Source organism: Aspergillus caelatus, assembly GCF_009193585.1.
Source record: "Aspergillus caelatus strain CBS 763.97 unplaced genomic scaffold BDV27scaffold_23, whole genome shotgun sequence".
Lineage (NCBI taxonomy): Eukaryota > Fungi > Ascomycota > Eurotiomycetes > Eurotiales > Aspergillaceae > Aspergillus > Aspergillus caelatus.
In genome coordinates, this window is record NW_022475286.1 from 41383 (window position 1) to 69033 (window position 27651).

Here is a 27651-nt window from a genome sequence, read left to right on the forward strand (position 1 = left end):
TTGTAAATGTAGCCTCACTCTAGAAAGTGTAGGATCTATAGGAGGTGTATCTTGAGCTTTATTAACCTTATCCTTATACTGAATTCTCTGCACGTTTTCTCTAAATAGATATTCCCTCTGTGATAGCTAGCTGTCTAGTAGATTACTTCTATTTTTACTCTGTCTATGTATTGGTAGTGCGGTTCTTATGTATTTCGTTGTATCAAGTTATAACTTCTAATAATCTTATCTAATTATTTTTCTAGTAACATGTAAGGAAGGAACAAGGGTCAACTTCGCGGGTGCTGAGCAAGTAACCTGCGAAACGGACTCTTCACCCTCGCGTACCTGCGAAGGCTACGCAGATCCTTCGCAACAATACTATTCGCGAGAATGCCCTATCTCTAATATCATACGATTTCAACAACCTAACACTTGTAATAATATTATAATTAATCATTAAACACATAAACTTATAGAACTAGTATAGTAGTATTTAAAAAACATATTATACCTATTGACTATACATAATATATGGCTAAAGTACGGCTGAGTGGATAGGAAGTCCTGTTCTCGACACCCTATGGTCGTATGTACCAGGTTTTTTTAGTGTTAGAAATATTTGAAGAAAATTAGATACTTTATCGCAGGCCACTTTGCGAGTTTGCAAGCTTTCATCAGACGGCGAAAAGTAGAGATTTTTCATAGACTCGATAAGATAAAAGAATCTAAATGCCCCATTCCTTTTTCAACTGCTGCTTCCAAAGCTCAAAGTCGATCTCCTCCCCATCCACCAGCATCTTTCCCGATGGTACGGTCTTGGGTCGCGGGGGAACATATATAAAATCCTTGACATGTTTGGGATTGCATTTCCTGATCCCCATAGTCCCCTCGGCAAGCAGGCTGGCACAAGCTGGACAGAATGCGGTATCGAGACAGATGGGGCACTGATAGGAATCGTCAAGCGTAGGAAATTCTTTCCGACAGGGTCCATCACAGCTCAGCCAGTTGGAGTCCTCATCGCCCGGGCTTTCATTGCCTGTTGCCCCCTCTAGATCGTCCACATTATATTTCCCAAACACTTCATGATACGCAGCTGCGGTCACATTTTTGACGTCGCCAGCCGCCACAAGTGCATTCAGGAGGTCCAAGAATCCAAACACATCGTTCTCAGGGTCATCGTCAGACAGAATCGCAATTCCCCGTTTAATGGATGATTTGAAGAGAGCCCGAGCTTCCGCTTCACGCCCGCTCAAGCGGTAGTAGATCCCTAAGCAAATGGCACGCATGCTGGAGATAGTCCAAAGCGCAGACGCGTCGTTTAGCTTAATCTCTTTCCCGAGCTTTTCGAGCTTTGCTCCGGCTTCTTCTGCTTGCGGGGTTCCGATTCCTGCCTCAACCGCGTCACAGAGAAACTGTTTCGCCAATTCAAAGGAGGCCTTCAGCTTTGAGAAGCCAATCACAGTGTCGTCCTTCGACGAGGCGTATGTATTCATGATTCTCTCCCAGCGCTTGACGGCTTTGGTCTGATCATGAAGGAATTCACTGTAAATTCGTGCAAGGGACATGTCGAGCTGAGCGGCAGTCACCGTCTTGGACGCCTTGCGAGCTGCACGAGCGGCAGTACGCCATGACTCTACCATGAAATCGAGGTTATCAGTAGCCAATGCCGCATCTGCAGCGAGCACAAAGTAACGCGTGTCTTCTGCAGGGTTGTCCCACAGTGACTGTGTCAATCGCGAAAAGTCTTTGTCCGGAACCGGGGTATCGGCTAAATTCTTGAGCAGGTCGATGGTGGCCTGATGATCGTGCTCTGCACTATAATGCTCAAGAAGCACGTTGATACATGTGTCGCAGTAGGGCGTTAGCGTCTGTGCCCTGTTATATGCCTCAAATCGCTTTTTGGGATCCCCAAGCTGCTGGTAGGAATCACCAAGGCGTTCTAAGCTTGTGTGAATACTGGCCCTGAGTCCCAAGTCGTCTGGATGCGCCTCAATTTCGACCAATAAGGTCTGCACAACTTCCTCATCCAGGTCAATAGCCTTCTGCCATTCCCCTTGCATGGAATACACAATGGCCATGCCAGCTTTGCTCAGCCACATGTCCGGCGCTAGCTCAACTGCTTTCGAGAAGTAATCCAACGCCTGGTCAAAATACTTCAATTGGCGCAGGACGATGGCACACCTGCGATACCACAACGCATTCTTTTCAAAGTCGCCAAATTCAGCACCTTCAATGACCTCTTCCGGAGTCGGGTCAAATGTTTCAAGGAAGTTGACCTCTTTGCCCTTCATCAGACTTTGGTAGCTCCACACCACCGCAGCAACAGGAGCAGCCAACCACATATCTTCGGCGACATATTTCTTAGTGCACAGCATGGCAAGCGGCTTGAATGTTGTGACGGGATTCTCCTTGGTCGAGGAGATGAACTCTCGTTCATCCAGCGTCAGGGACTCCAACACTTCATCATCTTCCCACCACTGTCGTATGGCCCGAATATTAGCCTCCGTGGATATCCAGCCCCGATAGCCGATCCAGCCCGTGATCGCTTCTTCAGATCTCAGCGCTACCAGCAGCATTTTGGCAATTTCGCGTCTGTCCTCAAGGGCGCAGTCCGATGCAGGCGTGGTAAGGAGGTGATGGACCCAATTTTCGGCCGCATGACGGAGCATATGCTCACCATCGTCCGCCTTTTTCGCGAACTCCTTATCTGTAAAGATCCTCAGAAAGGTCTTCAGCACGTGCGCCTTCGCACGCAGATACTCGACTCCAACAGGGACATGGCTTTCCTCATCGGAAACCTTGCCTTCTGTCGGATCACGGAAGAAATCGCCAATGGATGCGTGGCAGAAAGTGACTGTCGTTGTTTCTTTGTGGGAGTCAAAATCTGTAAAGTTCTCAACATCCTCAAAGGCCTCCTCGTCCTCATCTCTACCCGTTCCTTCATCGTCAGATTCATCGAAATTGTTCCTGTTCTTGGACATCATCTGCAATTCCGCTGTGGTGAGTCCATCCTCGCGGTCCAGGCTGAAGAAGGAGGCAAACTGGCGCCGCAATGCTCCTTCGGGATAGATCATACCATCTCCTTCTGGTGACTTGAGCTTGAGAATGAACTCAACCTCAGCCAGCGTTAAGGGCTGCCTCGAACACGTAACCCATAGCAAGATCTCGTTGAGGAACTCCAGCTCCTCCTCGTTAGAGCTAGTCGAGAAGCTTACGAGGACGTGGCGGAGCATTTCTTTGAGGCCCTTGGGGGCTTGATCCAACGCCTTCCGAATACTGGACTCGTTCCGCTTCTTGACTAGTTCTTGTAGCATCAGGTTCACCCAGAGAAACATGCCCTCCGCTCTCGCCGATAGCTTTTCCACAATTTCCTGGCGCAACTTCGCTGACACTCTGCGGAGAACCACCGACTTCTTGATGCTGGCATGGATGTACTGATTTATATCTCTCGAGTTCTTCTGGGTCGTGACATGAATTGTCGGTACCTCCACCTCTAGGCCTTCCAGCAGCTGGTCACTTATGTGAGGTCGGCCAATAACAGCGAGCTGCAGATGGGACTCTGCAGCAGGTTCATAGAGGTCTTTTGCCAGGCTGAAGAAGGTCCGGCGCTCTTCATCGAACGCTTCATCCACGCCATCTAACAGTATATAGACATTGCTGTCGGCGTTGGTATTCTTCACGAAGTAATCGACAAAGAGCAGTCGCCATGCGCTCTCGAGCGTGCTAATCGTCTCGTAATCTTCAATAGTGGCGAGGTGTTTCAGGTACACCGGATCGTTTTTGCTGATTTGCAACGCGAGGTCCCGCAAGGCCTGGTGAAATGACCTTGTGCCTGGATTGTCGTCCTTGAAGAAGAAAAACCCCACCGAGGTGAGTGAGCTGTTTTGCACACTCTGGGGGTGCAATTCTAGAAGACGGCTGATCATATTTGCCACGATGTATGACTTTCCCGCTCCAGGATTACCCGATATAAACATCACCGGTAGATCCTTGTCATACCACTCGTTGAAGATCCGCTCATCTCTCACCCAATCACCAGTACCCGGTATACGAGCCTTGTTAATCTTATCATACCAGTCCTGAGCAGAGTCCGTTTTGGATGGCCGGAGAATCTTGTTCACATGTTCCTGCAGTGCCTTCTCACGATCCTCACTGCTTTCCTGCTTGTTCTCCTTGACCGAAACCATCAAGGTGCCAAGCATCTCCTGCACCTCATTGACCCGCACGTTCACTTGGTTGACGGTCATGCCAGTTTCGATCACGGTGGTATGGGTCGAGGTGACCGTTGCTGACATTCCATCCACCACGCGACCCGTGCGTTTCGACTCGGTCAGCGTCTCAGCCCCAACCAAATCCGCCTCCACTCTGGTTAGCTTGTCCAGCTTACCCATGGCCCCCTGGATAGCATCATTGCTCCCCAGCAGGATATTGCGCGTGAACTTGAGCAACCGACCGCGGCGAATGGTTTTCGTCGAGAGGGCAAGAATCTCGACCAGTGTCACGAGAATATCGCTGAGCTTATTGCTGAGATCATCCGAGATGGACTCCCGGCTATAGGCCTTCAGTCGGATCGTGAAGTCCTAGACGGGGTTTAGACACCATTGCTCTCCATCACCGGTGGATCCCTTAGTCACCTTCAATGTTCCCATCAAATCCTGGATCGCATCGTAGGACGCAGACACCCCCTTCGCCGCCCCCATCAAGTAGGTCACGGCCCCAAAGACAAGGCTACTCGGCGGGAAGACCATGGAGGCACCGCCAGCGGCCAAATCACCGAACAACTGCACCGGGATCATCGCGGCGTTGAGAACATCGAAAATCGCGCCCCTCTTCTCGCGAAATTCGCGAAAGCTGTTGTTCCTTGCGTCGATTTCTTTCGTTAGATCCTCGACATTCTGAATCTTTGCCAGGAATTGCACGTCGAACGGCTCGTCGGTGATCTCCTGGTACTTCTTTATTGCCCGTTCATAGATGGCGGGGATCTGGTTCTTCGGAACCGTCATTTTTGCTGCGAGTCTATGGAAAGAGATGGTCGCTACCTCCACAATGCATGATCAAGAAAGAACACCTGTGGGAGAAAGCTTCATATCGAGTGATGGTGGGATAGCCCGCTTTATACTAATTGCGCAACTTTAGGCCGAGCCCTCCAAGAAAGCGAGAAATCGTGCTGATTGGTGTCTTCGCCGCAGTAGAAACGAATCAGACAGTGGGGCCAGCCATCATCTGACAATCTTCAGGCACTTAGGCTTCTATTCCTGTCAGATTCTGGCTGGATATCTGATCCTTCCTGTATGCCTGTCAGCATCGCTTGTAGTATTAGTGTCGAATCAAAACCACAACGGACGAATGCAGGCTCACCGGACCTCAGCTGCGGCTGGCGAGAGCGGGGGTCCTTTACTCCTTTACGAGGGGCTGAAAGAAATTATCTCCCAGGGCCAGAACAGATTGGCGGGCTGCTAATCACTAGTCCGTGGCTTGGATATCGGGGATGCTATTGGTGTGGTTGTGGTGGGCCGGAATCTAGCTCGCCTCGACTAACTACCGAGTAGGAAATTCCTCAGGACCACACTTGCCCTGAAGGGGTCAAGATACGAACCTTAACTAATGACTGGGTTGGAAAGAGGAGATGAATTCGGATTTACCTACTGGCTTTAAAGTAGAGTCAAGATTTGTTTGTGGGTATCCCTATGAGAGTCAAGGTTTTAGCAGAAACCCATCGAGCCGATCGTTCCTGTCTTATCAAAAGTCAAAAAGGAGATTGAGCGTCTGAAATAATATGTATATAGTGATATATTCATAACAATTCATACTATCGGCGCTCGGCAATCTGATACCCGCTCATTACCAGGAGATTGGAAAAAGCCCTAGTGCGCCAGAACGAAGGACCATATATCAGCATCTCCAAGTCTGAGAACGAATCCGATTTCACATGTTCTCCTACCGTATATCATTTCGCCATAAGCCCTTCACAATATTTTTTTTTTTTTTTTCGGGCAGGAAGAACCAATATTGAGGAACGATTCGAGGTGATAGGCAAATCCATGACATCAACACAGCACACGACAAACGAGATTCAGCCACGCATCAACCATCACCATGGGAGCCATTTTTTATGCTGACTAGGATTGATCAAATCTACTATTTCTCGCGAAGCAGCAAGTCGAGGCTTCACATCGATAGGCTTGACGGGTTTGTTCTATTAGAACGGCGCAACGTAGTACGGTAGAGGTGCGCAAATTCGGTGTCCATGAATTATGAAGTACTTCAGTACCTGGACCCAGGAATGGTTCCATACTACAAAGTTTTCAGGTCCAACAATTGGTCAAGTCGATATATGTATTCTGGGAATGATCGCTACCTGTCATGGTCCGATGTCCCAAGTACAGACATATATATATATATACACAGTATGTTGAAACAGGATTGCGGCTTCTAGCCCTGTTGCAACCACATTTGTCCTGAGGAACCTGTACTTTATGCATAGGAACCAGGCCATCGTGACTTTTACTTTTGCCTCGGCTTTCACAAGCGTCACCAGATATTTTCTTTCCTCATTTACTGATCTCGACCCTAGAAAAAGTCGAGGCCGTGACGTCATCAGGTTCGGACAATGTGCGTGTGGAGCAAACCGGTGGAGTCGGGAGAATTCGGAAGCCAATGATATAAGACAGCAGCCCTCGAGGAACCGGTTCTGCGATATCACGAATGCAGGCACGACGATGTAAAAATCAGTCGAACCAGTGATGGAGACAATTACTGTGTTCAGGATGGAGATCATCCACATCGTCAACGTCATCGATCTTCTGTCGGAATGTCGGTGCTCTCTGGTCGATTAAGCCGACGGCTGTAAGAATAAAAGACCTGGGGAAGATTCACCAACTCTTTCTTGTTCCATTCGTCTTGTCAGCTCCAGTCCTGCACATGCCCCGGATGTATTTTCCAGACCAACAAGAAACGCACGCCGTTCACGCGGAAAGCAGCCCGTCTTCTGGCAATGGCACCGACTATGAATCCAATGCGCCCGTGGACATTGCCGATGAGCTCGCAGAAAAGCAAAGCTCCCGCTCGGATGGCAAGCGGGAGCTGAAGGAAAGCGATTGCTACGAGATCCTGGGCTACTCGTGGCCACGATGGAAGAAATGGACTTATCTCGCCGCGGTCGCGTTCGTGCAAGTTTCGATGAACTTCAACACTTCAGTCTATCCAGCTGCCGTCAAACCTCTCTCTGAGGCCTTCAATATTAGCGAGCAACACGCTCGGACGGGCCAAATGGCCTATCTAGTGACCTATTCTATCGGGTGCGAGCTGTGGGCGCCCTGGTCGGAGGAATTCGGTCGTTGGCCCATTCTCCAGCTCTCCATGTTCCTGATCAACATCTGGCAACTTCCAGCAGCCCTTGCCCCCAACTGGGGCTCTATGGTGGTCGCTCGTGCATTGGTTGGTTCTCCCCCCCGTGGCAAGCGAGCGTTCGAGAACTAGGCAAACTAACAGCGCATAGGGTGGCATTTCTACTGCGGGTGGCAGTGTCACTCTCGGTCTGATTGCCGATATCTACGAGTCCGAGACACAGCAGTTCCCTCTTGCCTTTATCGTCCTATCCTCTTGTATTGGTACCAGCATTGGTGGTGTGATCGGTGGGCCAATTGCGCGCTGTAAGCAACCATTCTTTTTTCTCTGCCGTTGGATGCGAGCTTCTGGCTAACCAATGTGGTTGACATTTATTCAGTCCTTGACTGGCAATGGTTCTTTTGGATCCAGCTCATCTTCGGAGCAGTAACCCAGGCCATCATCTTTTTCATGCCCGAGAGTCGTTCCACCATCATCATGGATAGGGAGGCTAAGCGCCGCCGGAAGTCAGGAGAAGACCCGAATATCTACGGACCAAACGAGCTGAAAGTTCCTCGCATCTCCTTCAAAGAAGCCGGCAAGATCTGGATGCGACCATTTCACATGCTGTTGCGCGAGCCCATTGTCCTGTGCTTGTCCCTGCTGTCTGGTTTCTCCGATGCTCTGATCTTCACCTTCCTCGAAAGCTTTGCCATCGTTTACGAGCAGGGATGGGGCTTTGGTACGCTTGGGCAAGCGTGGGCGGTGATTCCCATCAACGCGGCCTACTTCATCGCCTACTTCAGCTACTTTCCCTGGTTCATGCGGGATGAGAAGCTGCGTGTCCGACACGGGGATGCGGCGATCCCACCCGAGCGTCGCCTCAAGTGGCTGCTCTTCCTGGCGCCATTGGAGCCCATCGGGTTGTTCGGTTTTGCTTGGACCACCTTTGCCGCAGGCGACTCGCGCAATGTCCATTGGATCGCGTCGATGATCTTCTCCGCATGTGTCGGGATTGCCAACTACGCGATTTACCTTTCCTCCGTGGATTACATGGTCGCTTCCTATGGCGTCTACTCGGCCTCCGCGACGGGGGGTAATGCTTTCGCTCGTGATCTTCTCGCTGGTATTTCCGCCATGTACGCGACGCCCATGTACAGCAATATTGGCGACGAGTGGCATGTTCAATATGCGAGCACCATTTTGGCTTGTCTTTCCTGTCTCGTTGTCATTCCCATCTATATCTTCTATTGGAAGGGACCGCAAATTCGTGCAAACAGCAAGTTCGCTGCCACGCTGGCAGCCGATAGAGTGCAGAACAAAGGGCGACGTGTGAGCCAGATCAGTGCTGAGCCGTGATGGGGAAATAAGCAGATACAAATGCATATGTAGTATGAGTGGAAATCGCGCGTGGGGCCTTTTGTTCTTGAAACCTGTATATATGAATTGTCATGAACGATTGAATGACGGAATGTTCTATTTACTCTGTGTCTATTGAACTTTTCTGACGAAGTAAGCCTCCTTTAGCCCATGTAAAATAAATCCTTACACCAAAATCTAGTCTGAATCCCAACATGCACCGGTCACTATCCTCGCGCAGTATGGCATCACAGTATGCCTGCAAGCACCTAGTGAGTCTCTATTCACGACGTAACTTATTTACCACCCGTTGTGCCAACATGATCAAACTATTAGCGTTAAGGACGTCAAACGTAGTTACTGTGGCCCCCATCTGAGCCTTGATCCAATTCCGCAGTTCCACCATGGAGAGAGAGTCCAGCCCATACACTGATAGGGGTTGCCCAGGCTCAATCTGCTGGTTTTCATTATAGCGCAACATCCGCGCTAGCCGAGTGGCGAGGATGCTCAGACACGGTTCGTGCAGTTCATCGGCTGCTACATCAGCGCGAATCATGGCGTGGAACGATTGGAGTGCGGCCGCGAGCTCGTCCGTCGGTTTTCCTGCATTGCCTTGGGAGTTCGAATTACCGCCAAAAAGTCCGCGGAAGCGAGGATCGGATCGGAGGCCAGATTCGGTTGGATCTTGAGGCACGGCGAGTCCAGTTATGAGCCGGGTTGGGATTTCCGAAGGCCCTGAATCCGGCTGGTGGGTAGACTGAAGAAACTGCTGCCGGAGGGAATAATCCACCATACAATGGAGCACACGCTCGGGGATGCCAACCAACTCCCCAGAGGCTTCAAGACGCTGAGATAAGTCCTCCGATTCTGCCACAACCCCAACATCTTCCACCACACCCAGGTTAATCGTCTGGGCGGCAAGACCCATGGATCGTCGATGACCGGCGAAAGAGTCAAGGAAGCTGTTGGCAGCCGCATAGTTTGCTTGGCCTGGGGCGCCCACCACGCTCGAGATGCTTGAAAGGAGGAGGAAGAAGTCTAGTTCAAGACCGCATTCGATGGAGACATTGTGCAGATTCCATGTGCCTTGGACCTTTCCCTCGATGGATTCGTGAAACTCGTTGATTGTCATCAGCTCATAGGGTCGGTCACGCAGGAGCATCACACCCTGTACAACACCCTTGATGGGAACAGGAGCTTGGATAAATGCCTGTTGCACGTCGACCTTGCGCGAAACATCACCGCGGCAGACATGCACATGGCATCCCAGGGACTGACAATTGGTAATGACCGATTGTGAGCGAGGATCCGCACATCCGCTACGAGACATCACCACCAAATGGCGGGCACCTCGCTGAGCCAGGTGCAAGGCTAAGCTACCACACAGGCCTTTGAGACCGCCTACAATGAGATAGGCAGATCCGGCGTTGAACGTTATATCCCGGTGCAGAGGGCGTACCGCGGCGGTTAGCTTTTCCGTGGTAGCCATGCCTTGGATCACAACCTTTCCTATGTGCTTTCCACTGCGCATGAAAGAAAAGGCCTCCGCGGCCTGGGTGATAGGATAGGTTGTAATCTGATCAATAGGGCGGATATGACCATTGATTGCAAGGCTAAAAACACGGCGAAGGATACTAATGCTTGATGAGTATATGGAAGTTCAATGAACATCATGTTAACGTACCTAGGCAATTTCCGTAACAGCCTGGGGTGTGAAAGGTCTACAGCACGGAATGAACAGCCCCGGTCGAACGGCTCCATGGATAGAGCATTACGCTCCACCATATCCCTCTTGCCAAGCTCGACCAGAATGCCCCCAGCGGCACACAATCTCCAGGTTGCATCGAGTAAGTCGCCCGTGATCGAGTTCACGATCACATTGATGCCCTCTCCATTGGTGGCCTTCATGATCTCCGCGGCAAACTTGGAGCATCTGGATGAGAACATGCGTTCATAGGGGATCTTATATGTGTCATGTAGGAAGCGACGCTTTGCGTCACTACCAACTGTCACGTAGATCTCAGCTCCGACATATTGAGCCAATTGAATACAGGCAATGCCAACACCCCCGGAAGCTGAATGAATAAGGACGGACTGTCCGGGTTGTAGGTCTGCCATATCAAACAGAGAGTAGAGTGCTGTGCAGAACGCGACCGGGATCGTAGCTGCCTCGCTGAACGACATGGTGTTGGGGATAGGATGTGTGAATTCCAATGGGACCTGGATACGGTTGGCGAAGGCTCCTTTCTCCATGAAGACGACAGAAGTCCCGATAATAGATTTATCATCAATGTTCGACCCAACACGACGAATGATGCCGGACCCTTCCAGACCCAGTAGATGTTCATTCTCAGGCACTATGCCCATCGTAACCGCAACGTCTTTGAAGTTTAGTCCCGCAGCCTGAATCTCAATTTCAACATGATTGTCGGCGAGGGTGTCGTCCGGGGTTTGGACGAAGCGTAGGCCTTCTAGAGTGCCGATATCCTCGGCTACTAGACGTGTGATGGGACCATTGGTGGATAGTGATGTCTCCACAAAACCCTCCCGCCATGATTGAATATCATGGCTCAACGGATGGTAAGGTACGACCCGGTGTATGTGTAGGATACCATCTTGCTCCACATATTCATTATCGGTCACTAGACCAGTTTCGCGCACCTGGAGTTGTTCCAAAACTAGAGGAAGACAGACCAGTGCTGCTGACGCATCTTGACTTTGTATGTCCAAGGTCATCAGTGTAGCCGCAGGATCCTCAGATCGGATTGAGCGGAAAAGCCCAGCAGCTAGCGCACTACCTGGCTCAGAGGCGGAAAGTTGGCCGCCTCGAGTGACCCAGACAAGCTTGCAGCCGCTGGTAATAAGATGGCGGAGGCACAGCCATTGTGCCTCAGTGATGTCCATTAGGAGGGGCGAGTATAACTCATCCAGAATAAGGACTGAAGCACCAGCTGGGACATTTGCGGTCACATAATCATGCTCAGCTATTTGCCACCCTGCTTCTGTCAAGGACTGTTCGGCCATAGGAGGTAGGACAGTCTTTTCTCCCATACGGATGACATGCAGCTGCTTGGCGGTTGGCGGAGTAGAGTCTGCGACCATTGGTGGTATGCATAAAACGCATGCCCGTCGCTGAGATGGGATGGAGAGCACCCTTGCGAATTTCATATTCTCAACTATGTAGGCCAACGAAGATTCTGAGTCAGGGCCAAGACGAGCCTCTGTGTGATCGATTGCCAGTATATAACCGTCAAGCGAGAGTAGGTCTTTCACGGCCCTCACGACGGCCGCTGATCTTTGAGGCAAAGGCGAGATGGCCTTGAGTATTATCAGGTCAAATTGTTCCTGTTTCCCAACACCTAAGTGGCTGCATTCGGGATCTAGGAGCTGGAAGGAGGTGTTTGCTTGATCGCGATAGTTCGACTCCACGCTAGAAAGATTTGTGGCATCGCGGGCTATATAACGGTATTGGCACTGCAAGTCATCATCTGTTTCCAGAGATTCAAGCCACAGGCTTCCAGGTTCACGCGTTCCTAGATCAATTTCAAGCACCTTCAGGGAGGGCTTCCTGTGGACCATTAACCGAAGAAGCAACGGAGTCATATTCGTGTGCACTTGTCCAAGTTGTTTTATGGCCTCCCCGTTCAGCGTGGAAATATCCGGCTTCAGGACATCGTGGACGAGGGTATGCCGATTTATCGGATCAATGCCCAAATCAATCCTGTGACTCGATAATCCGGTCATTCGAATTAGTAGAGCACCGCTAGTTGGGTCATATACAGAAGTGCTTCCTAGATAGCTCTTCTCGGTATCTTCTCTCCCACGCCCAGAGTAATAGCTAGAAGCGACCGCTATACCCGCGCGTGGTCGATGGGTGGGGTTAATAATCAGGTCATCGACCATAGCGGGGATTAGAGTCTCAGCCATTCTGCTGCGGTCTCCAGCGATAGCTGCAGGTACAACGGCTCGGAGTACACCGTCAAGCGCGGCAGGATGAACAGGATACAAAGACTGAGGATCATGAGCTGAAGGGGGGTCGGCTAGTGTGATCAATGCGCGAGCCCGTCGCTGACCAGCACGCGATTCCACTTTCTCCAAGAGATGAAATGCAGGACCATAGTGATATCCCAGCTCGGCGCAGGCCTTGGTCCATAGATGCCCGGGAGAGGCATGCTGGAATGGTGCTATATCCGTCTCATCTGCTGGGTCAATAACGGGCTCCTGGAGCCGGATTAATCCAGTTGCATGTTGGGTAATGGTACCATCTCTATGAGATGATATCGAGAACTCAGACCAGTTCTCATTTCCTCCTTGGGATGGGTTCATTGTAAGATAGACTTCACTCTCTACATCTTCTTCCAAAACAAGCGCCGCATTGAATCGGATATTCCGCAATTGGTACCCTAATTCATTGGGAAGGGGAAATGGACGGCTTTGTTTACGCATACAGCTGGTCTGGTACATTGCCTCGACTGCCATTGCGATGTATCCCGATGCAGGAAAGACGACGTCCGTCCCGATTAGGTGATCTCGCAACCACGGGAGATGACTGAGATCCATGGTTTTCTTAAATGTTGGATGGAGCCACGATGTGCCGAGGATTTTACTTCCCAGCAAGTCATGGTGAACAAAGGGTCGGAATCTCCAGTCCTTGCTAGATTGTGTCTCGTGCCAGTACGATGTGGAATGGTCCCAGCAGTAGTTCGGCAGGTCCACGATCACCATGGGGCGGGTTCCTTCTCTGTCTGCAATAACCCTCTCCAGATCGACGGGAGCCCCGGCCAGAAAGAGTTGACCGGCGACTGCGAGTGTGCTATGTATTGAATCAGAGCCTCGATTCAATGCGGAATGATAGGGAACCTTGGATGGTGTCCCCTCGAGGGCCCTTTGGATCTGTGTGATGGGTCCTTTCAGCGCGCCATGAGGCCCAATTTCAACCAACAACGCCACCGGGTTGTTACCACACAACATGGTACCAGCCGCATCCTGGAAGCGAACAGGAGAGGTCATGTTCCTCTTCCAGTATTCAATGTCCGGACACTCCTCTTGCTGGGATCCCGTGACCGATGAAAACATTGCGATATCGCCTGGTGATGGGATCTCCCGCGCGACTGTTGGGAGGTCACGGTTGAGCAGAGTCTCATACACCTCACCAATCGTCTCCATATAGGTCGAGTGATACGCAAGCTCTACTTGCAGCATTCGAGCGAACACGCCACCCTCCGTGAGTCTGGCTTTGACCTGCTCCAGCACCGAGGTAAGCCCAGATAATGTCACGCTTGCAGGGCTATTGTAACACGCAATCTCAACCCCTTCCAACCCATCAATGTAAGGCGTGACTTGCTCTCCACCTAATCCGACCGCGAGCATCCCGAGAGGTGGCGTATCGTTTAACTGCGCCTTCTCGGAAGCCAGACCACGATGGTATGCAACAACGATAGCTTCGGCATCGCTCAGGTAGCCCGCCGCATAGGCAGCTGCAATCTCGCCCGAGGAATGACCAACCACACTGGTGGGCGAGATCCCCCAACTTCGGAAGAGTTCGATGATTGCTATCTGCAATGCGGTGACTAGTGGTTGACTGAGCTCCGGATTTCGGATATGATCAGGGCTACATGGCTTGGTCAACTCGTCATATAATGACCATGTCGGCTTGGTGGGCAGACGCTGCAACACAGTTTCCAGTTTTTCAACACATTTCCTTGCAACAGGAAATGATGTCAATAGTTCTAAGCCCATCTGAGGCCATTGTGCGCCTTGGCCGGTAAAGACAAAGCCCACATTCACGGCGTTTACACTTTTCTTCCCGTAAACTGCCGTTGCTGGGTCGATATGCTTTAGGTCATCGGTGATGAGGTAGCCCCGGTGGAAGTGTTTGCTTCTGCGCACGCCGAGTGTGTAGGCCACATCTCGGACATTAAGGTGTACGCTTGGGCTGGTACAATGTTGAGAGAACTTCTCAATATAACGGTGGAGAGAGTCCCGATTGTTTGCTGAGAAGCAGAGTATATGTGGTTGCTTGGCAGCCTCTTCTGTTACAGAATCCGGACTAGGAGCCGTGTAGGACGTTTTATGTGTGGGACAGTAATCCAAGTGAACCACCTTGGGCTCTTCCAAGATAGCGTGAGAGTTGCTGCCGCCAAATCCAAAATTGTTCACACCTACGCGTCGAAATGGGACGTCGTTGGGGAAAGGGACGACACTTCGACTCACCTTGACCTTCAATCCACTGAAGTCAACTGTCTGGTTTTAGCACACACGCACACACTCTCTCTCGGGAATACCATTTCTTCGCTTGTTACGTACTATTAGGATTCGGCGTTTCAAATGTCGGATTGCCTGGAATGAGCCCTGTTTCTAAGATCATGATGGCTTTCATCAAGCCGGACAAACCCGCCGCAGTCTCCGAGTGCCCGATGTTACTTTTTATCTAAATTACTCATCAGTATCTGTCAATAAAAGATGCGATCTCCATACTGATCCAATGTGCAGTGGTCTATCATGCGCCCGTGACGGTGCAAAGACAGAGGAGACGCCGGTCACCTCCACCGGGTCTCCAGCTAAGGTGCCGGTACCATGGCATTCAAGGTACGACGTAAGAGAAAGGTCGGTGATGTTAGCATTCTCATATGCGGTGCGCACCGCCGCGGCCTGGGCATCAGCGCTGGGCGATGCAATACCAGGCGTGCGACCGCTGTGATTATTCGAGGTACCTCGAATGACTGCTCGAATTGGGTCTCCATCCTGTATGGCATCGTCAAGTCGTTTCAGAATCACTGCATTGATTCCTTCTGCCTTTATATACCCGTCTGCCTTGGCATCGAATGTGTGGCAGCGCCCTGTTGGCGAGTGGGTGTTTCTGATCGGTCCAGCTGCATCGAATCATCAGTCGCTGAAGTCTAGCACCGTTCATGCTATACATACTGTCACAACCATATTCCGGGCTAGTTTTCCATCAGCATATTTATATCTCTCTATTTGAATGGGTTATGCGACTATGGCTTACTGCAGCACCAGGTTGGATGCCGCGACGACGGCTCCATTGATCTCTCCAGTTTGAAGAACTTTACATGCCATGTCTAGTGCCACCAACGAGCTGGAGCATGCGGTATCAAGGGACATGCTGCATCTTCATCAGTATTCTAATACTAGGAGCATCTACCGCAGGATAAAATGTACCTAGGACCTGTAATACCCAGGAAGTGACTGACGCGATTGCTCAACATGGTTCCGGAGCCACCGATACCCGCATTCACCGGCCTGGAGTCTGGATCCCGGGCGAATACGTCCCAGTAGTCTGGTCAAGTGTCAGCGTGTAATTCCAATCGTAAGTAGGAGATGATTGTTATAAACCTCCAGGATGACCTCCGACGAAGCAACCATATCGTTGGCCTGCTAGCGACTCTAATGTAATACCGGCATTCTCCAAAGCTTCATAGATCACCTCGAGTATGATCCGTTGTTGCGGATCCATGGCCGTTGCCTCCTGCGCTGAAATGTTAAAGAATGACGCATCGAACTTCGCCGGGTCGACGGATTCCATAAACATGGCGCCGGGGGAGCGCATTGTTTTGGGCCGATCAGACCCATCATAGAAGGCGTCCACGTTGAATCGTGTTGTTGGAACCTTGGTGTCGGCCACACCCTCGTTCATCAGGAATTCCCATAGTTTCTGAGGGGTATCACTATGTCCGGGCAATCGACATGCCATGCTAACCACGGCGATCGGCTCCTGGATGGATCGAACGGGCCCCGTCGATAGGGAGGAGTCCGAGGTCTGTGGTGTCATAGCCATGTTAAGAGAAGATCGATAGGGTATATTACATAGAATGATCGATAGAGAGAGTTGAAGGATGTTGAGGAGGACAGTCAGGTAAGTAAATACCTGAGCGAAGTTGTCCATCGCCTTCTCCCACGCTTACTGGCTCCATTCGCCCATTTCTTGGCGAATCCCTTAGCTTGGTTTCATCAGGGATCTGCATCCTGACATGTGTGAAGAAATGGATCTTCCGCACACGAAGGGCTGAGCAGAATGACATGCATATCTCGGATGCTGTTTCCCGCGCCTTATCCTCTGTCTAGAAAGTCTTAACTTTCCACAGGGCTGGCTGAGCTGTGAGATATCAAGCCACTACGCCACTCTATGATATGCCGTTGCAACTAGACAAGGCTATCAAAGATACCCCGCCATATCTCGCGCGGGGTATTCACGAGGATGGTCTATCCTTACTCTTTATGCAGAGAAATCACGTCCTCGGCGATTGATTCCCGAAAGGATGATCTTCCTCGTATTGACTCTCCACTCTTAATGCTCAAAGGTGGAGATTGTCTCTGGACCTCCGCATTTGCCCGACCCCTTGTTTCATTTGTAGCATTTTATTTCCTTCTGTTCCGGTTGGAATCTTTGTTGTCCTCTCGGGTGCAATGTTGTCATTTGGCCTACGCATCCAAATCGCCCACAACGGAATCAATACACGCATGTACATATATCAAGCCGAGGTCTTTCCAGCGGGCCCACATGTAGAACAAGTGAGATAAGTAGACATCAACAAACGGTCATGGTTTTACTATGGTGTGTAGCTATCGGCTATATTCATATGGTCATAGAGTGTCTCCTTATCCACATCATTGTCCACCAACTGTCGGAATATCCCCTGTCGGGACTGCATCAAATCCTGGGGAGACCCAAATTCCACTGCCCTTCCTTCATGGAGGACGAGCACACGGTCAAAGTCGGCGATAGTTTGCAAACGATGTGCGATAACAATAAGGGTCGGATTCTTTTCGCCCATCTGAGAGCGGATAGAGCGCTGGATTAACTGATCTGTACCGTGATCCATAGCCGATGTCGCCTCATCCATCACCAGCACAGCTGGGTCTGACAGCATCGCTCTTGCAAGGCAAAGGATCTGGCGTTCACCACAAGAGAGATTGGATCCCCCATCGGACACCAATGCGTGCAGCGCTTCAGGACTCTCCCAGGAGACGCGCTTAAGTGCCCGGATTAGCGAGTCATCGGAATACTTGTCAAATGGATCCAGGTTGGATCGCACGGTGCCCGTGAAAAGGATTGGGTTTTGCGGGATCATCGCAAGTCGTCGGCGCAGATGATGCAATTTAATCGTGCTTATATCAATACCATCAATCAAAATGGCCCCCTCGCGTGCCTCTAGGCAGCGGAGGAGGGCCAGTGCCAGCGAGGATTTGCCTGCCCCAGTCCGTCCAACGACTCCAATTCGTTGTCCGGGTTCCACGGCAAAGGTAATATTGTGAAGAACTGGAGAGGCCTCCGGCGAGTAGGCCACAGTCAGGCTCCTGACACACAATCTCCCCTCGGTGGGCCACCCGTCAGGAGCAGTTCCACCTCCACTGGTTTCTGTCGGTACCTCAGTATACTCCACGGCTCGTTCCACAGCACTGAAATCCATCTCTGCGGTCGCATACGTCCGACTGAGCATGACCAGTGCATGGCACAGGTGATTGGTAAAAACCAGGGCGAACCCAGCGAAAGAGCCAGTGATTGAAGGGCTCCTAACAACGAAGAAAAGCGTAAATAATGAGAAGAGCGTGCCCAACACATTGATACGAAAGGTCAGCCACCGGTTGAGCAGATATAAATACCAAGAAGTCTTGGCCTGTTGGTCGATCTTTGCATGCATCATGCTGGTATAGTCTTCCCTCCGGCAGAATGCATGGATTGTGCTAAGGCCTTGCGAGGACATGTTGAAGTGTTCATATACGGTTCCCCTGGTGGTTGCCTCGAGGTGTTTAATCTCACAGACCGCCACGACATATCGCTTAGTATACCAAATGACCGCGCAAAGAAGGGCCGCGGCGATGATTGTCAGCGCCGGACAAACCAATATCGCACCCATGATCACACCAACACAGTCCATGGCAGCACTGAAGAGCCCGATCAGATCAAGTCCCAGTCGCGAGTCAATGAGATAAAAGTCAGAAGCGAACAGATTGATCAAACTCCCTGTAGGTACGGATTCTAGCCACTGGATTTGTGCTCGTAGGAGGGCATGAATTGTTTGGTGGAATAGCTCCCTGGCGGCTTGAAGCGACACATCAAACACCAAGTAGGATCGCAACGTTCCCAGGACACATGCGGTACATGCAATAATGATATAGCCAAGCGTGTAATATCCCATTCTCCTGGCGTCTGGTATGGTCGAGGATCCGCTTTCGGTCCACAGGCGCACCCAGGAGTACTAGGTTTTTAGCATTAGTGTATTGATTATAATGGCATTTCAATAGCAGACAGGTAAGGGTACATACCAAGACAAGAAGAAGACCGTTATAGGAAACATAGCACCCGGCTACGACAGCCCACGGCCTCCAGCCACCGCTGGTTTGAATGTACTGTCGTAAAATGCCCCGTCGAACTGGATTCTTTCGTGATCGGCTATCTTCCACCGAGGCGAAACTTGCGTTCTCTGTAGTAACATCTCCCGACATTAATGGGTCGTTTGTATGTGATGCTAGCGTTGAATTTGCTGTCTGTATCTGGTGTTTGTCTTCATGACCTGGTGAATCTTTATTCGCCTCGGGGGTTTCGTCCACTACATGGGATGGGATTCCTGCGAAAGCAACTGTCCCATTATCGAGGGATACAAGATATTTGGTCTTAGGGGCACAGAGCTGAACATGGTGCGTTACCAAAATTCGCGTTCGGCCTTCGGCGAGTTCACCTGTCAAGGCATGCATGAAGATATGCCGCGCTGTGTGAATATCCACAGCACTGAAAATATCATCTAGTAGCAGGATTTCCGCTCGTGAATACAAGGCTCGAGCAAGTGCAACACGTGTTTTTTGTCCCCCACTCAGCTTACACCCATTGGGCCCGATATCAGTGAGATCGCCCTGCTCCAGGTGCTCAAGGTCTTGTGTCAACGCACAGGCATGCAACACGGATCGGTATCTTTCTGGCTCAAGAGGGAGGCCGAAGAGAATATTTTGACGTATCGTGGCAGCTTCATTCCACGGGATTTGGGGGACGAATGCAACGGCGTGGTCAATCACCCACCTCTGCTGTGTAGTGGCTGCCTCTCCGTATATCTCATCGTATGTCGCTGGTATCGGACGTCGCACGATCCCGGACTGTATGCGGCATTCGCCCAGAATCGTTCGTAGCAACAGGCTCTTGCCCATGCCCGTGGCACCCGTGATAATGCTTAACTCCTTTGGTGGGAAACTTGTTGTTACGTCGCGCAAGCTCCCTGAGCGTTGAGATCCTTCCGAGCTTTCGTAACCTATCGTGGCGTCCTGAAACTCTATACGCTCCCCTGGCATTGTGATTGATGACATCTTCTCAGGTTGAAGAAAGCTGCCCATCCGCCTTAAGCTGATCCTGGCGCCAACAATCCCAGACCAAAGGTCAGGAATGAGCCCCAGGATGAACTGAATGTATCCCAGCAGGGACAATGCAGGAAACGCCACGGAAGGAGTCAGACTCCCATGTATCCACGTATATAACCCTATAGCTGTCGCGGAGACCAAGACAGGTCCGACTAGATGGCAAGCCAAATTCATTAAATACCAGTGGAAAGCAGTGCGGTGTTCCTGCAGCCCTCGTTCAAGAAGCTGATTGATTTTAGCTTCCCAATTGCGTTCCAGTGCGGCGATCTTGACCTGTCGGATACATTGTAGGGCCTCGGTTAGTGCAGCCATTTTACTATCCCGAAGGCCTGTCAAGGCGCGCTCCGCTGCTCCGTACCTCTGCAGACAGATCCGGTGCAACGGCGTAATAACCAGCAGGGTGGAAAGTCCGGCCAGCAAACTTTGCCATCCTAGTAGGTGTGCCAGCAGGGTGCTCGCGACAATGAGTTTCATTGCCTGTAGAACATTCGAATAGAGAAACCCTGCCGCGGTCGCAATGCGTTGTGTATCCATAGAGATCAGGTTTGTGAGGTTTTGCTCGTTGAGGCTATCCGCAGCCAGTTGAGAGTGACTGATGGCTTTGTTGTACAAGATCGCCGTCAGTTGCTGCGTCAAGGGAACCGAGATCTTGTTTATGGCCAACCACAACAGCCAGTTCTCGAGCCACGCCGAGAACCCAATCGTGAGGCCACAAACCAATGCCCACCACGCCAGGGCGGCAGTCTCTGATCGTCTCGCTGATTGTTCTTCGAGCAATTGTAGCATCCTCCACAATGCTAACTGTGGTGTAAACGCTACCAGAGCCAGTGGAAGAGAAAGAATAATCTGATTTCGCAGGCACTTGCCATGCGAAAGGAGCAATAGCCTGAATAAAGACTGTTCATCACAGCGAGGTGATGCACCTTTGCACGCGGCTTGGAAAAACTCTTCCTCCAGAGTCCTTGCTCGTGTCCGATCATCCAGCTCCGGCAGGTCATCCAAAGTGACGCGACGTCGGGCTTCGGCCAGGGCGACCAATTCGCTCACCCAGTGGAAGGAAAGACGCCCCAGAACGGAGGATGAACCTTCGCCATCAATTGCCTTTCCGTCCCGGAATATGCGGGATCGTCGCGGCAACGACAGAGTGATCAAGATTGATATTCCCATGATGGCTTGGTTCATCTTCGCCATCACAGGGAGCGCCTCCGTAGATTTCTCCAACCCCTCGCTTGTGCCTTGCTCCACTATTAAGAGTAGTGCTGCTACGAAGCAGCTCAGGCATCCTCTCAACCCAATCAAATATCTTGCAGTAGATACTGACTCGGTCACCAGCGTGGTATGATGGATCAGCATGACGATCTTACAGCTGTCAGTATAGACTACAAGTCACACAGTTCTAGACTCACCCAGGTCATCAACTGCAGCCAGCGTTCAAGGAGGAACCCATTATTCGCGGGCGTAGCAACACGGAGGATGGCGATGAAGCAACCACACGCCATGCATGTCAACAGAAACCAGATTCGCTGGACCGGTTTCAGTGTAGGTCTTCCATTCTTCTCGGTATATCCGTGGCTACCATCACGCGTGCTACTCACAAAGGTCAAGAGACCTGCGGTGACCTGGCGGAGAGCAGGAAAGCTCAATTGCAGCACCAATCCTGCCCCAATAATATGGACAAACACGGATAGTTCTTTGACCCCAGTCATCCTGACATGTCGCACCACCCATGTATCCGATAGCGATGTTATAAATGCTACTGCTAACGCCGGGTCAACATGCCGCTAACCGCGCGGGGCGAAAGGGATACGAGAATCCTTCTTGGCAACAAAAACAACGCGGGTAAAACCCTGGACATTGATCTCGAAGGATGAAAGGGAACCAAGACAAGTAAGAAAAAATAATAATAATAATAATAATAAATAAAGAAATAAACCAAAAAAACTAAAAGGAAAATAAACGAACAATTAACGTGACTGATGATAGGAGTTCAAATGGGCAAAGAAAATTCCCAAAAATTCCCCAAAAATTCCCCGTCGGAAGTCGGGGCATTACGGATCTTTAGGTCTCTTCGTTCAGGCAGCTTTAGACTTACTATGTATAGTTCGTGTAGGATATCTTTCTGGTTGGCACGATGTCTTGAAACCTGGCTCCACCATCGATAACCTCGGTATTGCTGCAATGATTCTCAACCTTCGGAATCATCGTTGTTGCGTACGTGCAGTTGGACCGACGTGAAGTATATATTAGTATATTTGGGAATCAGCAACCCTGGCGTAATGAACAAAACATGTCGAGGTGGTCCTTGTAGGAATACAAAGGATTTTTGAAGGGTTCAAATTAAAAAGCCAGGCTTGGTTCAAATAGATAGGACAACTCCCTTTCATTATCCTTACCTATCCTAACCATTTGCTAGGTACGCCACTTCAACTGAAGATAAGATAAAAATCACCCCCGTCCTCAATTCTATAAAAGGATGCAGACGGCGAGGATATAATACAATCTCCAGGGACCGTTTCCAACGGACCTTTGGCTATTTTGCATCCACTCACATAGTCAACCTTCGCCCGACACCCGTCAGAGAAAAAGGACGATCCACACCTCGGACAATCACCGCCCGTCTCTTAGTGTATGATCATAGACCCTAAGTCTTGATATCAGTATATAAGCCTTTTCACCAGGGATGATGTTCTAAACTCACGCGGCGATTTCCCTTCTCCTTCATTTCGCAATCTTTCGTTTCTATAAGCACAGCGCAGCCATACCCGGCGTCCTTGCCATCAGTGTAGCACTCACCCTCGGCATTCCTGCATGTTATCATCATCATCGTCATTATCAGTACAATGCATAATACGAGATGGGTATGGTTGGAGCGGTGGGTGGTACTTGTAAGTGATATTCATCCTTCAAGAATGGCTTGGCCGTATCACAGAACGATGGCAAATTAGCGAAGGTTCGATCCGCTACATTCATAGAAGGTTTTAGATGCGGTTGGGCTAGTAGTTATAGAGGTCTATGTCAACCGGGGCATAGCAATCGCATCATATGAGGCTAGTCTGCCTCAAGATACTTGACTGTATCGATGACCATTTGGCGCTGTCTGCGGATAACGCAGGAAAATAAATCTTGTATCTGGGGTGGTCCACTGGCGTGGCCGCAACCTATGAAGATATGATGGCGTTCGTCAATGGAGGATGATGGCGGGAATTCGGACAGCCACGATGAGGAGGATGACAGCAATGAAGACAACCACCCCTAGTAATAAAACGATAATTATTTGTCCGGGAATCATAAGTCTAGCCTTCTACCACACAACGTTGTTATGTTGCATCCTTTCGGGACAAGTGTCAATGGTGTTCAATTGTATCTAAGCCAACAAAATACACTACATACTGCCTAGTCCATCGAAAAGACTATACATACTCATCAGACCAACGGATGCTAATGCCTGTTCGTATCGGCCATTGTCGAATATTCTATGTTGGGCCCGGCAATCCACAAAAACCCCGTCTACCTTCCGAGGAGCTCCATCAGCCCATCGACAGGAGTACATGAATCTGCAGCCTCTCCCGACAGCGATTGGGCCTTCAGCTCTTGGCTCCCACTCCCCTATCTTGATATCCAGTGCCTTGAAGGGGACCCAATGTCCTCTTTTACCAGCGATATACCGGAACACTTCCTCTGCAACAGATAAATTAAGCCATGAGTCGACCAGGTGGGGTGGATATCTAAAGTCGCTTGGGCTAATTTTGGATGGGAAACAGTTGTTGAGCTCCAATAGTATCAGGCTAGGGAAGTAGGCTACCCCACTAAGAATATCATAGGACTACGTAGCGATGTTGAAGTCAGTTGGATATGTGAGCTGTTACTGGTTATAATGAGGGGGCATGGATGGCATTACCAGTTCCTCCATGAAACGCAGGTCCATACCCAGCCGCTCAAGTACTGGGAGCTTCACCGCCGTGGCCTTCAATTCATCAAATGTAAAGAGGGATCGACCTTCAAAATACGGATAGCCCTGGCGTCCCGCCTTGCGAAATCTAAGTCGACGCAAGGAATGGCCCTGATGGCCTATAAGACTATCAATGATAGATTTGGGTAAGTCAAATGCAGTGAAAGCCTCCAGCGCAATTATACGTGAAAGAAATTGATCAAGGGAGTCATGAGCGTGCGTGTCGAGGCCTGTATTGGCGTGCTGGGCGTTCCGTAGAGACAAGGAGATCAGGTATGAAACACTGGATGTAAGACTACTGAGGTGGTCTAACAGCTTGGTCGTGGTGTTCATACTTCCGTCCAGTGTCAAGTGTCGTAGAGCATCTACTTGAAGATATTCAGCCCACAGGCTTGCTTGTTCATCCTCAAGGTAGCAATTTGTCAGAGAAAGAGATTTTAGAGATGGAAGAACATTGCCGCAACGGAGAGTAATTGGTGCGTTCTTTTGCGACTCCAGGCCAGTGTCACATTTGAAGTCTAGGCGCTCCAGAAATGGTAGCGAAAGTATTGCCCGTTTTAAAGACTCTCGGTGATGTTCACTGTTATGACTTGCTGGGCTGCCTATAGTAAGCGAACGGATACACTGAGAATGATAGAGACTCTCTGTTTCACATATGCTTGGATGGCCTCGGTAATAGAAGCGAGGTACCGGTTCACGGCGGTCGAGACTGTGGAAAGGCGATGGCGGAATGCGAAGAGTAACCTGCCATCTTGTTGCTAATAAGTGAGGATGCTCAAAATATCTGCCTCCCCTGTACCTACAGTATGATCTGTACGTTCCGTATCCTTTGGATGAGACGGCAGAGATCATGCACCTCTGGCTTTCTATTTAAGCCCCACTCAGATACAAAAATTATCCGGATACGGTTGTCTTCGATAGAAGCCCCTTCAGAGCTTCATGAACACGGCAGTTGTAAGAACGCCTAAATCGAATGTGCACAGTCCCAAAAAGGAAGGGCAAGGCAAGTTGACGAAATTCATGACGGGAGAGGCTAAACGCCAGTAATGAGCAAAAGTCACACCACAGCTACGGTGATAAAAGAATCAGCCAGATCGATCCCTTGTCTGGACTTATTTTGATTTGTACTCACTGTTTCCACAATCAAACCTAAAATATCGTTCCGGGGGAGGGGGAGGGGGATGCTACAAATGCGGTTTCCTTTTACAATGGAAGTCATATTCAGTTTACTTGGAGGTAGCGGTGGTGACGATGTCAGGTGAAGCCATAAAGCTGCCAGTTCAGTAGCAATGATAGAACTAAGTCATTGCTACTGACGTGACTAGAAGTAGACAGTAATCTCTTGGCCCCGCTTATATCCTGAGGCCCATACGGCAGTCTATTATTCTTACCGTCAGGAGCAGAAAGAAGAGAGCTAATAAATAGGGAGGGGGAAGAGGCCGTGGATACATTATTATAGACTCTGTGTGGCACGGGCACACAGTAATACCAAACGTGGGTCAATTAGACTGCTGGGATCTGGGATAAATCATTAATCTTGGATATACTAGGATAAAGGGGTACAGGTTCCCACTTTCAGCCTCTACAAAACAATAAACTCTTCTAAGCCCTGTCCTCGTAAATCCACCAACAAAGGAGTTGGCCTTGATCCAAACTGCTCTCTGATACCTTCCACAAACGTAAGACCAACCATTTTATAGACCTCTGCATCACTGTTACTATCGTATGACCACCTTCTGAGGGCAACTGCTGCCGTCATGCCTTCCGGAAGTACCACAACGTCCCCATCCTCAACCGTTTCAACGCCAATCCCGAAGCCCCCTGTGGAAGACCTAGAGAGTGAAAAGACAATTCGGTGTGCGAGAAATGGTAGCTCCTCCATTAACGCATAGTCCAATGGTGCCCGAGGGGTTGTCATGTCCTCTGGGGCATTACCATCACGAATTGCTTGGCGGATATCTATCAGCGCTTCTAATACATCATTGATTGAAAATTCCTTCCATTTAGGAGTATGAGCAAGACAGGCATCGAAAAATCGCTGGGGAAGATTAGATTGTCCCAGTGAGTTTCCCCAATTAGAAGCAGTCTCTTCGAACACTCGCATAATCTGCGTGATGATCTCCTCTCTGTCTGCACTGAAGCGGAAGGCAACGTCGCATACGCCTACCCGTCTAGCCCAGAGATGCAATCTAAAGGGAATACCAAAGCTGCTTTCTCTCCCCTGTGGCATGCCAATTAAAAGGGAACTGTCCAGGGCTCTGCCTTGACGCCAGTAGTCGAATCTGGTCTCGTGGGTTGATTTGCTAAAGTCTGGGAGCCATGAAGGATGGGAGGGGTTCGTAAGGTTCCCCTCACGAAGATGGAATGACTCAAAAAGATGTGTCCCAATCTCGACTTCAAAGAGATATGTTGCAGCTGCCATTATCACTTGATCCACCGGCTTGTTGTAATCCGGGGGGCGGAGCTCTTGCATTCCAGGACTAATTCTATACAGGGCATAGACCCTATCACGGGGGGTTGCTGCACTGGCGGTGAGAAGTGTAACATAACGATTCCCATAGGGAGCTGAATTCCTTTTCCGCTAGAGGTTCCAATAGCCATCTGCCTTGGAGACTAGAGTGAGCCACTTACTGGGCGGATTTGTCAAGATGTCTCAGCAGGACTTGATTTTGACGGGCTTCAGACCGATCCTTGATAGGTAACGTGTAAACCCTGTTCAAGGAGGCGGCGATGAGGGAGTCGAAATTACTTTCTAATTGCATTAACTCCGGCAGTTTGAACGTCTCATTGCCGCAAATGCAGATTGGATCTTGTCCTGGTAAAACATATTCCTGGAAGGTCCACATTCGTGACCAGTACGGAGATGACCGGATTTGCAGGCATCCCTCAACAGCATTCAATATATCCAATAGTTCCTGGCGCCAGGTGTGTGGTGAAAAGTAAGACTTCACCTTGCCCATCTGCCACATCATACCTGCCAATGTGTACAGGGGCCGCGGGAATCTTCGAGAAAGCAAAATGGCTTGTTCAATCTGTGGGGTTAATGTTCGAACATACGCTATGACAGCATTCGCATCCCGGTAGATCTGTCCCATTAGTGGCAATTGGGTATTTTTCTCCTTCAAATCTTCCTGATTGATGCAGATGAAATCAATCAACATCACGCGTGGCTTAGTAATATATCGCAGTGAATGCAGAGCTGAACTCAGGTTTTGGGTAATATTGAATGCAACATTGTTAACGAGTATCCCTGCCTTCATCGAAGCATCGCCCCAAACGTACGAAAGTTTCTAGTTGAGTATTACCTGCTCACAGCTATCTCCCGGACACTGGTGAACGTCGGGTTATGGATGCGAATGGCTGGGAATAGGCTGGGGCAGCATCCGCGACATCTAAATCCGCGGATCTGGATGTGATTTGCTACTCACATAGCCCCAACGATACGATGTCAATAGTAAATGGTATCCGCAGTATGGATTTGGATTTTCGTGAATAGGCAAACAATATAAATAGGGCTAATCTCATGATTTTATAGTATATATGTTTTCCGTCTGTAGTATAAATCACTCTAGAACAGAAAAATTAATATTAGTTTTGGTCGAGCTCAATAGTACAGTTTGATCGGGTTTCCCTCAAAACCCACTTCAAACCCGCAAAACTCATGTGACCTA

General features: G+C 50.0%; 5 protein-coding genes across 5 annotated transcripts; 1 reads left to right on the forward strand and 4 right to left on the reverse strand.

Moving 5' to 3' along the window:
* Positions 1-522: 522 nt before the first annotated feature.
* On the reverse strand, positions 523-5202 carry BDV27DRAFT_168106 (NACHT and TPR domain protein; the record flags this gene model as incomplete). The annotated part of the gene is made up of 3 exons (XM_032074680.1): positions 523-4562; positions 4617-4970; positions 5188-5202. The coding sequence occupies 3 exons, from the start codon at positions 5200-5202 to the stop codon at positions 708-710; spliced, it is 4224 nt and encodes a 1407-aa protein (XP_031931432.1). The 3' UTR covers positions 523-707.
* Positions 5203-6677: 1475 nt separating this feature from the next.
* Positions 6678-8939, forward strand: BDV27DRAFT_122413 (major facilitator superfamily domain-containing protein). Its single transcript, XM_032065623.1, has 4 exons — positions 6678-7419; positions 7481-7634; positions 7709-8820; positions 8870-8939. Exons 1-3 carry the CDS (start codon positions 6904-6906, stop codon positions 8665-8667), a joined length of 1629 nt encoding a protein of 542 aa, XP_031931433.1. The 5' UTR covers positions 6678-6903; the 3' UTR covers positions 8668-8820; positions 8870-8939.
* Positions 8927-16462, reverse strand: BDV27DRAFT_168108 (type I polyketide synthase; the record flags this gene model as incomplete). Its single annotated transcript, XM_032074681.1, has 8 exons — positions 8927-10301; positions 10352-14906; positions 14974-15097; positions 15145-15539; positions 15592-15611; positions 15674-15790; positions 15847-15964; positions 16021-16462. The coding sequence occupies 8 exons, from the start codon at positions 16460-16462 to the stop codon at positions 8948-8950; spliced, it is 7125 nt and encodes a 2374-aa protein (XP_031931434.1). The 3' UTR covers positions 8927-8947.
* Positions 16463-17234: 772 nt separating this feature from the next.
* BDV27DRAFT_168110 (P-loop containing nucleoside triphosphate hydrolase protein) lies at positions 17235-21530 on the reverse strand (the record flags this gene model as incomplete). Its single annotated transcript, XM_032074682.1, has 3 exons — positions 17235-18884; positions 18952-21390; positions 21438-21530. The coding sequence occupies 3 exons, from the start codon at positions 21528-21530 to the stop codon at positions 17235-17237; spliced, it is 4182 nt and encodes a 1393-aa protein (XP_031931435.1).
* A 4032-nt stretch (positions 21531-25562) lies between these two features.
* BDV27DRAFT_142030 (HET domain-containing protein) lies at positions 25563-27505 on the reverse strand (the record flags this gene model as incomplete). The annotated part of the gene is made up of 3 exons (XM_032069901.1): positions 25563-26553; positions 26612-27270; positions 27425-27505. The coding sequence occupies 3 exons, from the start codon at positions 27503-27505 to the stop codon at positions 25563-25565; spliced, it is 1731 nt and encodes a 576-aa protein (XP_031931436.1).
* Positions 27506-27651: the final 146 nt, after the last annotated feature.

Coding starts and splice junctions, on each gene's coding strand:
- BDV27DRAFT_122413 (XM_032065623.1), top strand. CDS start 6,904: ATGCCCCGGATGTATTTTCCAGACCAACAAGAAACGCACGCCGTTCAC. Junction 7,420..7,480: donor TGGTGGTCGCTCGTGCATTG/GTTGGTTCTCCC, acceptor AACAGCGCATAG/GGTGGCATTTCTACTGCGGG. Junction 7,635..7,708: donor CGGTGGGCCAATTGCGCGCT/GTAAGCAACCAT, acceptor ACATTTATTCAG/TCCTTGACTGGCAATGGTTC.